Source organism: Bombina bombina, chromosome 6 (assembly GCF_027579735.1).
Source record: "Bombina bombina isolate aBomBom1 chromosome 6, aBomBom1.pri, whole genome shotgun sequence".
NCBI classification, from domain to species: Eukaryota; Metazoa; Chordata; class Amphibia; order Anura; family Bombinatoridae; genus Bombina; species Bombina bombina.
In genome coordinates, this window is record NC_069504.1 from 631,624,768 (window position 1) to 631,638,537 (window position 13,770).

The 13,770-nt window shown below is 37.5% G+C and overlaps 1 protein-coding gene across 6 annotated transcripts in view; it reads right to left on the minus strand.

Moving 5' to 3' along the window:
• NTRK3 (neurotrophic receptor tyrosine kinase 3) overlaps positions 1-13,770 on the minus strand; it is an 809,743-nt gene that overhangs the window by 76,693 nt on the left and 719,280 nt on the right. For all 6 annotated transcript variants that reach the window (XM_053717653.1, XM_053717652.1, XM_053717649.1 and 3 more), the window contains one exon: positions 1,481-1,653. In XM_053717653.1, the coding sequence (XP_053573628.1) occupies positions 1,481-1,653 (173 nt within the window). The remainder of the gene's footprint in view (positions 1-1,480; positions 1,654-13,770) is intronic.

The following is a 13,770-nucleotide window of genomic DNA, read 5'->3' on the forward strand; positions in this document are numbered from 1 at the left end:
TATTAATACTGGAGTTTATATATCACTGTTCTAAAATACAATACTTTGTGAATTTTAAATGTATTCATTATGAAAAAATAGAATACTAAAACATCTACTGTTGCCATTGGTACCCATGTGAAGAACAGTATTACCAAGCTAAAGTCAAGGTGGCTCTCCACTGATGTTTATCCGTTCCTCCCTATCCACCTGGCACATTACTTGTTCAATTTACTTATTTGAAACACAGTATACTAATCGTGTCTGCAATTGGCTGTTTTCTATGTAAATACAATTCACTTGTTTCTAATACTGTTTTTTAAGATAGTTAGGTACGCGTGTGATATTTATCTGACTGGTTAATTGAGCTTAGTATATTTTAATAGGTTAATTAAAAATAAAAAATAAATTGAAGTGGGCAAACTCAGTGAAATATTGGCTACCTTCACTTTTTTGTTACACTGCTAACTTATTAACCCCCCCCCCTCTCTCTCTCTCTATTTGTGTTTATGGTTTTGGGGATGGAGTTTAGTGGTGGATATGCAGAAGGGGGATCATATATGGGGTTGAATTAAATTTTCTGTCATGTCTGGGACATATTAGTTAACTGTGGGTATCAATGTGTCTATTGGATGTTAGAATTATATTTTAATTGGGGGATGACTTAGATTTAAATGGTGCAAGGTAAATAAAGGAACAGGGTTGATTTATTGATGTAAGAGCTAAATTAAAACTTTTCTTTATTATTTTTTGATCATCGGCATTGCCTTTTTGGGATGGGACACACGCTGTTGCTGCATATGTTCCCATTTTGAATAGCCACAACAAATATTGGTACTGATTTCTGGTTGTAGCCATCTTTGAGTAGCCCTGCCAGTACATAAAGAAGACATACCTTTTTTGACTGGGGGGGGGGGGCATGGTTTGTAAGTACACCCCTGACTAAAACAAATAAAGATAATATTAATATTAAAGATAATATTAAGAAAAACACACAAAAAAACGGTATGTTTTGCCAATTTATTTCTTTAAATTAGGTTGTTTTTTTATTTTTTGGGATAGTTTTAAGAAATTTTCAAATAACTTTCTCTGATATAATTGTGAAGACACATATATTCTTGCCACAAGTAATTCAGTAAACAGACAGTCAATAATGGGTGCACAAGCGTACATAGGAAAAAGATAAAATAAGAGGTGAACAAAGTTCCCCATTTAAATAGCCAAATCCATCTAATGATGACCTCCTTTTAAAATTTTCCCAAGAGGCAATGAGTATTTCCAGTAAAGTCTTAGATAACAATAATAAGAAACAGCACTTTTGATTAAATGAGGTCCTTGTTTCATGTCAGCAATGTAGGTTACTATTAAATTTTGTTTAATAGCATGTTTTAAGGAGTTGATTACGTGATTACGTGCCTTCCTGAAACACGTTTTATCACAGACCCCTGCAAACTCTTTATACCATGAAGAGGTAACATGTATTGCACAAGATATAACTCACCTCAGGAATTTATTTAGATCCCCATGTTTCATGTACTCAAACACCATAATGAGAGGGTCCCCGTCACCACAGACACCATAGAATTTGACAATGTGGTCATGTTGTAGATTTGTCAGAAGTTCTGCCTCCCGTTGGAAATCTTTTCGAGCGCCCAACGTAGGATCTTTCAGGGCCTGCAGAAAAATAAAATTAACACATTATCTTGAGACAAGGAAAAAATATTTATTAATGAGTTATTAAAGTTATATCAAACAGACATAATATACCCTAACAAGTGTACAAACTATACACACCCTACAAAGAAAGATCAGCATCTCAGCAGTTGCAGTGAGAGTGTGCTGTTAATTGTTATGCATGATACTAGTAAATAACTGTAAAGTATAATATGGTGCATTGAAATGTTTGATTTATTTATTTTTATTAGTCTATTTGAAACTATGCATGAAATTCATGTTGGGGTATAGAGGTAGGAATCGCAGAAAACAAGTAAATTAAATTAAAAAAATATATATATTAAGAGACAGTCTGCTTGAAAATATTTATTGTTTAAAAAGAGACACCTAGATTACGAGTTTTGCGTTAGAGTCTATGCGGAGCTAACTAGCAGTTTTCTATCACCATTCACTTACCTACAGTGCTGGTATTCCGAGTTTTTAGAAACCCGTCGTTAAAAGACAAGAAGTGAGCGTTGAGCAAAATTTTGCTCATTTCCACACTCCAATGCCAGCGCTGCTTAAGTCAACGGTGAGCTGGTCGTACGTGCTCGTGCACGATTTCCCCATAGGAATCAACGGGGAGAGCCGGCTGAAAAAAACACCTGCAGAAAAGCAGCGTAAAACTCCTTAACGCAGCCCCATTGATTCCTAAGGGGAAATAAAAGTTATGTCTACACCTAACACCCTAACATGAACCCCGAGTCTAAACACCCCGAATCTTACATGTATTAACCCTAAACTTCCGCCCCCGACATCGCCGACACATACATTATATTTATTAACCCCAATCTGCTGCTCCGGACACCGCCGCCACCTACATTATATGTATTAACCCCTAATCTGCTGTCCCCAATGTCGCCGCCACCTACCTACATATATTAACCCCTAATCTGCCGCCCTCAACATCATCACCACTATATTAAAGTTATTAACCCCTAAACCTAAGTCTAACCCTAACCCTAATACCCCCTAACTTAAATATAATTAAAATAAATCTAAATAAAATTACTATCATTACCAAAATTATTCCTATTTAAAACTAATACTTACCTATAAAATAAACCCTAAGCTAGCTACAATATAACTAATAGTTACATTGTAGCTATCTTAGGGTTTATTTTAAGTTTACAGTCAAGTTTGTATTTATTTTAACTAGGTAGAATAACTAGATAGTGGTAACTATTTAATAACTACCTAGCTAAAATAAATACAAATTTTCTACAAATACAATTACCTAAATTAAATTAAATTAGCTAAAGTACAAAACCCCCACTAAATTACAGAAAATAATAAACAAATTACAGATATTTAAACTAATTACATCTAATCTAATAGCCCTATTAAAATAAAAAAGCCCCCCAAAATAAAAAAAACCCTATCCTAAACTAAACTACCAATAGCCCTTAAAAGGGCCTTTTGCGGGGCATTGCCCCAAAGTAATCAGCTCTTTTACCTGAAAAATAAATAAATACAAACAACCCCCCCCCATCAGTAAAACCCACCACCCACACAACCAACCCCCAAATAAAATACTATCTAAAAAAAACCTAAGCTCCCCATTGCCCTGAAAAGGGCATTTGGATGGGCATTGCCCTTAAAAGGGCAGTTAGCTCTATTACAGCCCAAAGTCCCTAACCTAAAAATAAAACCCACCCAATACACCCTTAAAAAAACCTTACACTAACCCCCTGAAGATCGACTTACCAGGAGAAGTCTTCATCCAAGCCGGGCTGAAGTCCTCAACAAAGCCGGGAGAAGTCTTCATCCAAGCCGGGCGAAGTGGTCCCCCAGACGGGCAGAAGTCTTCATCCAGACGGCATCTTCTATCTTCATCCATTCAACACGGAGAGGGTCCATCTTCAAGACATCCAACGCGGAGCATCCTCTTTATCCGGAGTCTTCTTACTGAATGAAGGTACCTTTAAGTGACGTCATCCAAGATGGCATCCCTTAGATTCCGATTGGCTAATATAATTCTACCAGCCAATCGGAATTAAGGTAGAAAAAATCCTATTGGCTGATGCAATCAGACAATAGGGTTGAAGTTCAATCCTATTGGTTGATCCAATCAGCCAATAGGATTGAGCTTGCATTCTATTGGCTGTTCCAATCAGCCAATAGAATGTGAGCTCAATCCTACTGGCTGATTGGATCAGCCAATAGGATTTTTTCTACTTTAATTCCGATTGGCTGATAGAAAGAAGACGTCGATTGAAGAGGATGCTCTGTGCCGGATGTCTTGAAGATGGACCTGCTTTGCGCCAGATGGATGAAGATAGAAGATGCCGTCTGGGTGAAGACTTCTGCCTGTCTGGAGGACCACTTTGCCCGGCATGGATGAAGACTTCTCCCGGCTTCGTTGAAGACTTCAGCCCGGCTTAGATGAAGACTTCTCCCGGTAAGTCGATCTTCAGGGGGTTAGTGTTAAGTTTTTTTAAGGGTGAATTGGGTGGGTTTTATTTTTAGGTTAGGGACTTTGGGCTTGCAAAAGAGCTAACTGCCCTTTAAGGGCAATGCCCATCCAAATGCCCTTTTCAGGGCAATGGGGAGCTTAGTTTTTTTTTAGTTATTTGGGGGGTTGGTTGTGTGGGTGGTGGGTTTTACTGTTGCGGGGGTTGTTTGTAAAAAAAAATTCAGGTAAAAGAGCTGATTAATTTGTGGCAATGCCCTGCAAAAGGCCCTTTTAAGGGCTATTGGTAGTTTAGTTTAGGCTAGGGTTTTTGTTTATTTTGGGGGGCTTTTTTAATTTTGATAGGGCTATTAGATTAGGTATAATTAGTTTAAATATCTTGTAATTTGTTTATTATTTTCTGTAATTTAGTGTTTGTTTGTTTTTGTACTTTAGCTAATTTAATTTATTAGGGGTTAAAAATTTTATTGTAGTGTTTGCGATGCGGGAGGCCCTCGGTTTAGGGGTTAATAGGTAGTTTATGGGTGTTTATGGGTGTTAGTTATGGTACTTTTTAGCACTTAAGTTATGAGTTTTATGTTACGTCGTTGTACCATAAAACTCTTAACCACTGACTTTTAAATGCGTTAGGACTCTTGACAGGGTAGGGTGTACCACTCACTTTTTAGCCTCCCAGGACAGACTCGTAATATCAGTGCTATGGAAGTCCCATAGAAAAAAGACTTTACGAAGTTTAAGTAAGTCGTTTAGCGGTAAGGCCAAAGAAGTGTGCAGTGACCCTAAAGCTTCAAGACTCGTAATAGCAGCGGTAGTGAAAAAGCAGCGTTAGGACCTCTTAACGTTGCTTTTTCAGCCTAACGCACAATTTGTAATCTAGCTGAGAGAAAATCCCTTTATTATTCATTCTTCAGTTTTTCATAACCAACTCGATTATATTAATATACTTTTTACCTCTTTGATTACCTTATATTTAATCCTCTGCAGACTGCCCTTATCTCGGTTCTTTTTAAAAACTTCCAGCTAATTAGTGTTCACTCGTGCATAACTCCACAGGAGCGAGCACAATGTTATCTGTATGGCTTACATGAACTAGCACTGTCTAGCTGTGAAAAGCTGATAAAATGCACTGAAATAAGAGGCTGCCTTCAAGGGCTTAGAAATCAGCCTATGAGGCCTATTTATCATATGTCTGTCGGACCTGATACTACAGTGCGGATCAGGTCCGACAGACATCGCTGAATGCGGAGAGCGATACGCTTTCTGTATTCAGCATTGCACCAGCAGCTCTTGTGAGCTGCTGGTGCAACGCCGCCCCCTGCAGATTCAGGGCCAATCGGCCGCCAGCAGGCGATGTCAATCAACCTGATTGTATTCAATCGGGTTGAATTCCGGCGATTTTTGTCTGCCTCATTGGAGCAGGTGGACAGGGTTATGGAGCAGCTTCATAATTGGTCTTTCTGGCGATCCTGCAGGCTTGCCAGAAACACGGGGCCTCAAACTCCATTCAGAGCTTGATAGATAGGCCCCTATGAGTCTACCTAGGTTTAGCCTTCAGCAAAGAATACTAAGAGAACAAAGCAAATTTGATGATAAAAGTAAATTGAAAAGTTGTTTAAAAATGCATGACCTATCAGAATTCTTAAAGAGAACTTAAAAATTGCATATACAATTTTATCAAATACAGTAATAATCACTGTTGTTGTGCTGTATTTTATTTTTTACTTTTGTGACTTATAAAAACATATGTTGCGTTAGCGGTAACCCAAATTGAGCTTAAAGTTTAAATTTGACATTCGCAATCGCATTTTTGCTTTCCCCCATAGAAGTCAATGAACTCTCTTGCGCACACACCATGACATATTTGCCATGACATATTTGCAATAGCGCTAACCCAACATGAAAATATGAATATTTCATATTACAATGTTCTTTAACATGTTTTTTTGTAATATGCACAAACTTGATCGCAAACCCGACATGAAAAATATGTATACATATATAATAATATATTTATATGTGTATATATGTCTGTAAACAATACATTAATACATATGTATATATACATCTTTAGACATGTATATGTATGTATCTCAATGTTAAAACAATTTGGAAGATTTCATATCTTTGAGCCTTTATAATTTTTTAATGCTATAATTTTTAAATAATTTTTATTAGACAGTGTTATTAAAAGTGTAAGTGTACTTTGTAATGTATTTTTGAAGTGTTTTGTGCAACTTTTTAATTTCAGAAAAAAAGTTAACACGATAAGGATTCTCATGTAAATAGTGATTGCACTAGCGAAATTGCAAATGTGCTCAACTTGTAATATCAGTGTAATTGAAAGGGGGCACAAACAATTGCGATAACAGCAGCACCATCATTTGCACGCCACTATAAATTATCTAGCCCATAATTTTTAAAAAAAATTTTTTTTATTAATTTTTCTTTTTATTAAGGTACCATAATCATACATCATATGTCAAGAAAGACAAAATAGTACAGATTGACATTCAATATATAGCAAACAGTGTGCGACCTGTATCTTCTCTACCTAGGACAATATCACCCTCTCGAGCTTATGCAAGTATCGTTTGCTTTAAACATCATGGAGAATTCCTCTTAGCAATATTATTACAATTGTATTCAGAAACATATATACAGGGAGTGCAGAATTATTAGGCAAATGAGTATTTTGACCACATCATCCTCTTTATGCATGTTGTCTTACTCCAAGCTGTATAGGCTCGAAAGCCTACTACCAATTAAGCATATTAGGTGATGTGCATCTCTGTAATGAGAAGGGGTGTGGTCTAATGACATCAACACCCTTTATCAGGTGTGCATAATTATTAGGCAACTTCCTTTCCTTTGGCAAAATGGGTCAAAAGAAGGACTTGACAGGCTCAGAAAAGTCAAAAATAGTGAGATATCTTGCAGAGGGATGCAGCACTCTTAAAATTGCAAAGCTTCTGAAGCGTGATCATCGAACAATCAAGCGTTTCATTCAAAATAGTCAACAGGGTCGCAAGAAGCGTGTGGAAAAACCAAGGCGCAAAATAACTGCCCATGAACTGAGAAAAGTCAAGCGTGCAGCTGCCAAGATGCCACTTGCCACCAGTTTGGCCATATTTCAGAGCTGCAACATCACTGGAGTGCCCAAAAGCACAAGGTGTGCAATACTCAGAGACATGGCCAAGGTAAGAAAGGCTGAAAGACGACCACCACTGAACAAGACACACAAGCTGAAACGTCAAGACTGGGCCAAGAAATATCTCAAGACTGATTTTTCTAAGGTTTTATGGACTGATGAAATGAGAGTGAGTCTTGATGGGTCAGATGGATGGGCCGTGGCTGGATTGGTAAAGGGCAGAGAGCTCCAGTCCGACTCAGACGCCAGCAAGGTGGAGGTGGAGTACTGGTTTGGGCTGGTATCATCAAAGATGAGCTTGTGGGGCCTTTTCGGGTTGAGGATGGAGTCAAGCTCAACTCCCAGTCCTACTGCCAGTTTCTGGAAGACACCTTCTTCAAGCAGTGGTACAGGAAGAAGTCTGCATCCTTCAAGAAAAACATGATTTTCATGCAGGACAATGCTCCATCACACGCGTCCAAGTACTCCACAGCGTGGCTGGCAAGAAAGGGTATAAAAGAAGAAAATCTAATGACATGGCCTCCTTGTTCACCTGATCTGAACCCCATTGAGAACCTGTGGTCCATCATCAAATGGGAGATTTACAAGGAGGGAAAACAGTACACCTCTCTGAACAGTGTCTGGGAGGCTGTGGTTGCTGCTGCACGCAATGTTGATGGTGAACAGATCAAAACACTGACAGAATCCATGGATGGCAGGCTTTTGAGTGTCCTTGCAAAGAAAGGTGGCTATATTGGTCACTGATTTGTTTTTGTTTTGTTTTTGAATGTCAGAAATGTATATTTGTGAATGTTGAGATGTTATATTGGTTTCACTGGTAAAAATAAATCATTGAAATGGGTATATATTTGTTTTTTGTTAAGTTGCCTAATAATTATGCACAGTAATAGTAACCTGCACACACAGATATCCCCCTAAAATAGCTATAACTAAAAACAAACTAAAAACTACTTCCAAAACTATTCAGCTTTGATATTTATGAGTTTTTTGGGTTCATTGAGAACACGGTTGTTGTTCAATAATAAAATTAATCCTCAAAAATACAACTTGCCTAATAATTCTGCACTCCCTGTACTAGCCCTTTTAATATGCTAGAATGATAATCTGAAGTAACATACATTTATGTTCTTATCTCCTAATATCTCTTTCAGCATTTAGTATTTAGAAATATAAACCTTTATTATAAAAGTATACATCAATAATGCATTGCTATACTATGGCCCCAATTTATAAAGTTCTGTCGGACCTGATCCGACAGTGCGGATCAGGTCCAAGAGACCTCGCTGAATACGGCGAGCAAAATGCTCACCGTATTCAGCATTGCACCAGCAGCTCACAAGAGCTGCTGGTGCAACGTCGCCCCCTGCAGACTTGTGGCCATTAGGCCGCCAGCAGGGGGGTGTCAATCAACCCGATCGTACATTATCGGGTTGATTTCCGGCGATGTCTGTCCGCCTGCTCAGAGCAGGCAGACAGGTTAAGGAGCAGCGGTCTTTGTGACCGCTGCTTCATAACTGCAGTTTCTGGCGAGTCTGAAGACTCGCCAGAAACAGGGGCCAAAAAGCTCCTTACGGAGCTTGTTAAATAGAGGCCTTTGAATCAAAATGTGACACAAAATAGCGGACCATAGCCGCTCTTTGTAAGTCCCAGTCTAAATACTGGGTGTGCACTAACCACCTAATCCCAGTATAAATATAATGCTACTGAATATATTGTTAGGTGTGTATAGAAGGGGGGGGGTGTCAGAGATCAAGAATACTCCTAATGCAATAATATACCAAAGTATAACACTTCCTATAATATAATTCACATAGATTAGTCTATTAGTTATAGCTAATACCCATTAGTAACTGATAATGTGAATTTGGGTTCTTGGAAATTGCACTTTAATTAGAGCTTGAAACTCTAAAAATTCCTATGCATGGAGCATGCAGGGAGATACTCTACCAAATTTTGTAAGAAAACTATATAACTATATCATCTGTATTTAGTTCTGGGCCATGGTGATAATATTAAGTGAACCAACAGACAGTCTGCTCACCTATGTCTCCGGTAGGGAATAAAACTCTAAAAATTCCTATGTATGGAGCACATGGAGAGTTACAAGCCTTTGCAAAAAACAATATAATTATATTGTCTGTACTTAGTTCTGGGCCATGGTGAATATTTTAATTAAACCAACAGACATTCTGCTCATCTTTGTCTCTGGTAGGGAATAGGGGTATATCAGGTGATTCCCAGTACCGGACGACCACTAACAGGGAAATAAATGCTTCTCCACATTGGGAAAGTGTATAGTATCTAATGGAGTCAGTTGCATATATTTAAAATCTTTAACTTAATGTTCAGCCTACACAAAAATAAGAAGTAAAGGTACACCAATACATACAAATCATTGAATCGTAAGTGGATCTTTCGTACATTTAGCCTCTCTAGGTCCCTTATCAAAAGGGTCTATAAAGGTATAAATAGCAATCCTAACTTACCCAGTATGTCCCACTGCCTCGGTCGCAGACAATAGGACTGAGCCCAGTACCAAGAGAATAATGTTCTGTGGCGAGCTTTCAATAGTAATAGATTAACAAAAATATGTAACCTTATATAAAGGATGATTAACATAGGTGATGCATTGAAAACTAGCAATTGCCAATCTACATGTCACATTAATGGAAGAAAATAAAACAAATAATAGGGCACTTAGTACACTTACAGACCCATAAAGGTAAAGGTCCTTTGCCGGAGGGCCACCTAATGCAGTGTGCAGCGCTGGGATACTCCATTCTATATTGACCTACTGAGACAATACTATAGTCTAAGTGTTTTACCTATGAGTACGGACATTAAAATATATAAGCAGGCTCAGATTAGTGGAAAAGGATGTGCATCTGTTACGTTCTATCCCAGGATTATCTACAAAAGCAGAAAATGCACAGCATCATACTGTATATGTATCTCAAAGTCCAATAGAGAGTACACATGACCAAAGGTCAACTGAAAAAAATCCTTAAATTTAATGATCATCTATAATGGTAACTTCCAGCAGAGCTGTAAAACAGGTAAGTAGTCCCCATGAATAGTACTGATTTAATGTCAGGTACCTGCTATAACCCCCGTCAAATTATGCGACAGGTTGCGGCAGTCCAGTCCCACGGTACACATGACAGAGCCTCCTGGATCCCACCTGTTGAATTGTGCAGTCGCCATTATGTGGGGCCATCCTCGTCGGCATATTGTTATTGTGGGATTACAACCACTCTGTCACTTCTCACCTCCAGACCGGAACTTTGTCTGTGTTAAGCACTCAGTCTGAGTGGTATTACCGTCTTGCTTTTCGCTGCATAAGGTGGCAATCTGTTTAGAAGATGGAGAGTAGTATGCAAGCATGGACTCACTCTGTTCTTGATGACTCCTCGTTTCCTCCTTCAGGAGATTGTGCATTTCCCGTGGCACCGGATCGACTGGGGAAGCGTGGTACTCAGCTGCCAGCTCCATCTTATATGGAGTAGAAAAAGCCACCCTGATCTCTGTGGAAAGTGTAGCCATGTGGACATCAAACCGGTTTGCCAACGCTGCTAGCGCACAAACAGGGTCTCTGGGGTCAAATTCCATGATATGGCCAAAGTTTTAAAAATCTCCCCGCACAATTCTCTTAAGTAACGTTGTCTGATATGATAGTGCGAGTGAAAAATAGGAGGGGGGGGGATCGGTGGGCTGACCTTTGGCTCTATTCTTACTAGTAAATTTGTTATGAAGTCTCTGCTATATATTAGGAATCACACTGAAGCAGTTTTCTTAAAGTTTCGTTAGAGGTGATTGGAGTGGTAAGTAGGAAAATACAGTATAGCATGCGGTCCTGGCCTCTTCATATAGGATCATTGCATCACATCCCCTACTCTGTGTAAATAACCATATTCATCGACAACGGCAGTCCAGGTCTCTAGAGATGAAGTTGCAATGAGATTTTATAAACTTTGTCGGCTAGACTGCCAAGATCTTTTAGTATTTTATTTGAATAAGCAGGATCTCCTTGAAAGCACATCTGTTTTTTTCGATGGTTAGTTCCGCCCCTCCATCTAGCTCATAATTTAATACTAAAGTATTGTTTTAAAGCTAGTGAAGAACTCCTCAATTTGACCCCCAGGTTAGCACAAATTTGGCTTACAGCACCTTCAGTTTAGCACTCAACCAATAGTTTACATAAGTTTTTTAGCACGCCCCTATATAAGTTTAGGGCACATCAAATGCACATCAAAATGTTTAGCCATAGATTTTGCTTGAGTGATAATATATTACTTTCAATGTCTAATAATTATAAACATAAAAAAATAAAAGTGCTATTAATCTAACTTGAGCGATGTTACCGTACAATAGTGCTAATATATTTGCACCTCTCTTGTAATCTAACCCTATGTTATTTACTAAAAAGCAAGTGAGTTGCACAGGTAACTACTACAGCCAACTCACACTGCCCATTTTCATTTGTCGAATTTGCTAGAAAAACATCTGACTTGCTAGATTATCCACAAGCATCAATTTGAGACAAACTTGTAAAATTAATCTGACTTAATACAGAAATCTGATATACTAACTTGCAAATTTTAGGTATCAATTTCATAACTACAACAAGGTATATTTATTTTGATAAGTTAATTCTTCTTTAAAGAGACTTTTTAGAGTTCCAAAATAGACTCATGCTTTTTGGGATCTCAAGTCTGTGTAATTGTGGGAAACACCTTTTCTCAATACTTGAGATGGAAAAAAACACAAAACCTCCATTGAACAAAAATCCACCACTTAGTTAATTCCTTGTGTTTTCTCCATAAAGTGACATCATACGCTGTCTGACAGAAAATTATTTATTATGTACAATGTTATTATAATTACATTAAGCTCTGCATTTCAGCAACCTTAAAAAAAAAGGCTGTCTAAAAAGTTTGCTATCTAGATTTAATGGATTTTTAATCTCCAAACCCATGGACTATTGGATGCTATTTGGCAGTTGGCTTTATTCTTGGAATTGATTTTTATTTCTATAAACGTTTTAAGATATGTCAGATGAAGTTTACACTAAACGTAGTATCAAATGTTCATGTAATATTATTCAGATTTGGATCATGATCTGGTGAAAGTACATTTTTAGTCCCAGTGATAAATCTGTCAAGTCTACATAAAGGGGCTGATTTCTTAACAAAAGCATTTCTTCAGTGGATTAAAGCCTTTTTTATTTTGAAACAGAGTAACTAGTACATTTCCTTGTTAAAGGGACAGAAAACACCTTGTAATTACAAAACATTCTGTTGTTTTAAATAACATATCAGCCAAGCCTAAATTTTTTTTAACAAATTAAAGGGACAGTCAACGCCAAAATCATTATTGTTTAAAAAGATAGACAACGCCTTTACTAACCATTCCCCAGCTTTGCACAACCAGCATTGTTATATCAATATACTTTATAACCTTTAAAACTCTAAATGTCTGCCTGTTTCTAAGCCACTACAAGAACACACTTATCACATGCTTTTTTATTAGCTTTTCACAACAGGGGAGTGCCTGTTCATGTGAGCTATATAGATAACATTGTGCTCACGCCCATGGAGTTGTACACAACACAGCACTAATTGGCTAAAATGCAAGTCAATGGATAATAAATAAAAAGTTATGTGACCAGGGGGCTGTCAGAAGAGGCATAGATTAAAGTTAATTGCAGAGGTATAAAGTGTATTAATAAAAACATGTTGGTTATGAAAAACTGTGGAATGGGTCATAAGGGGATTCTCTATATTTTTAAACAATAAACGTTTTAGAGTTGACTGTCTCTTTAACATCTTGTTTGCTGCAATTGTTTGTCAATAGCCAAACTCCACCCACCATCCACCTTATTTGAATAAGCCAATCTGGGCTTTAGTCTGTAGACTGCAAGTTTAGCCACAGTCATAATATAGTATACCATATTTTGTTTTGCAATTGTTTTCAGTTAAAGTCAATTCTGACTTGCTAAATTAAATAAAAAAGGATGCAAAATAAATAATGAAAATATATATTTAAAGTTATTTTTATTGTGTATAATGAAATACATAAAAATATAACTAAATATATAATATAAAAAAAGATCTCAAGATGTTTACTGACCATTTAAAAAAAGGGTTTAACCCCTTGGCCTAAAAGGACAGGTATACAAACTGCAAAGCTATGCATATATGCTATTTCTGAACAACGGGGACTGCACTGCAGTAGTTGTGTGTAAATAATTTCAGTGATACACCCAAAGCTTGTGAAAAAGTTAGCAAATGTTTTAATATGATCACAGTTGGTGGCGAAACAGAGGCATGAAAAACACCAAAATGGGAATATATCAATACATTGGGTTGTCTACTAAATAAAAGACAAGGCTCTTGAGTGATAACAAAAATGCTAATAATTATTTGGTATTTTAGGCAAGTTTTTCTCTGAAATCCATGGTAGAGAAGGGATTACTTAATTAGAAACGTGTCACATATCCTAGTCCACTGGGACTGCA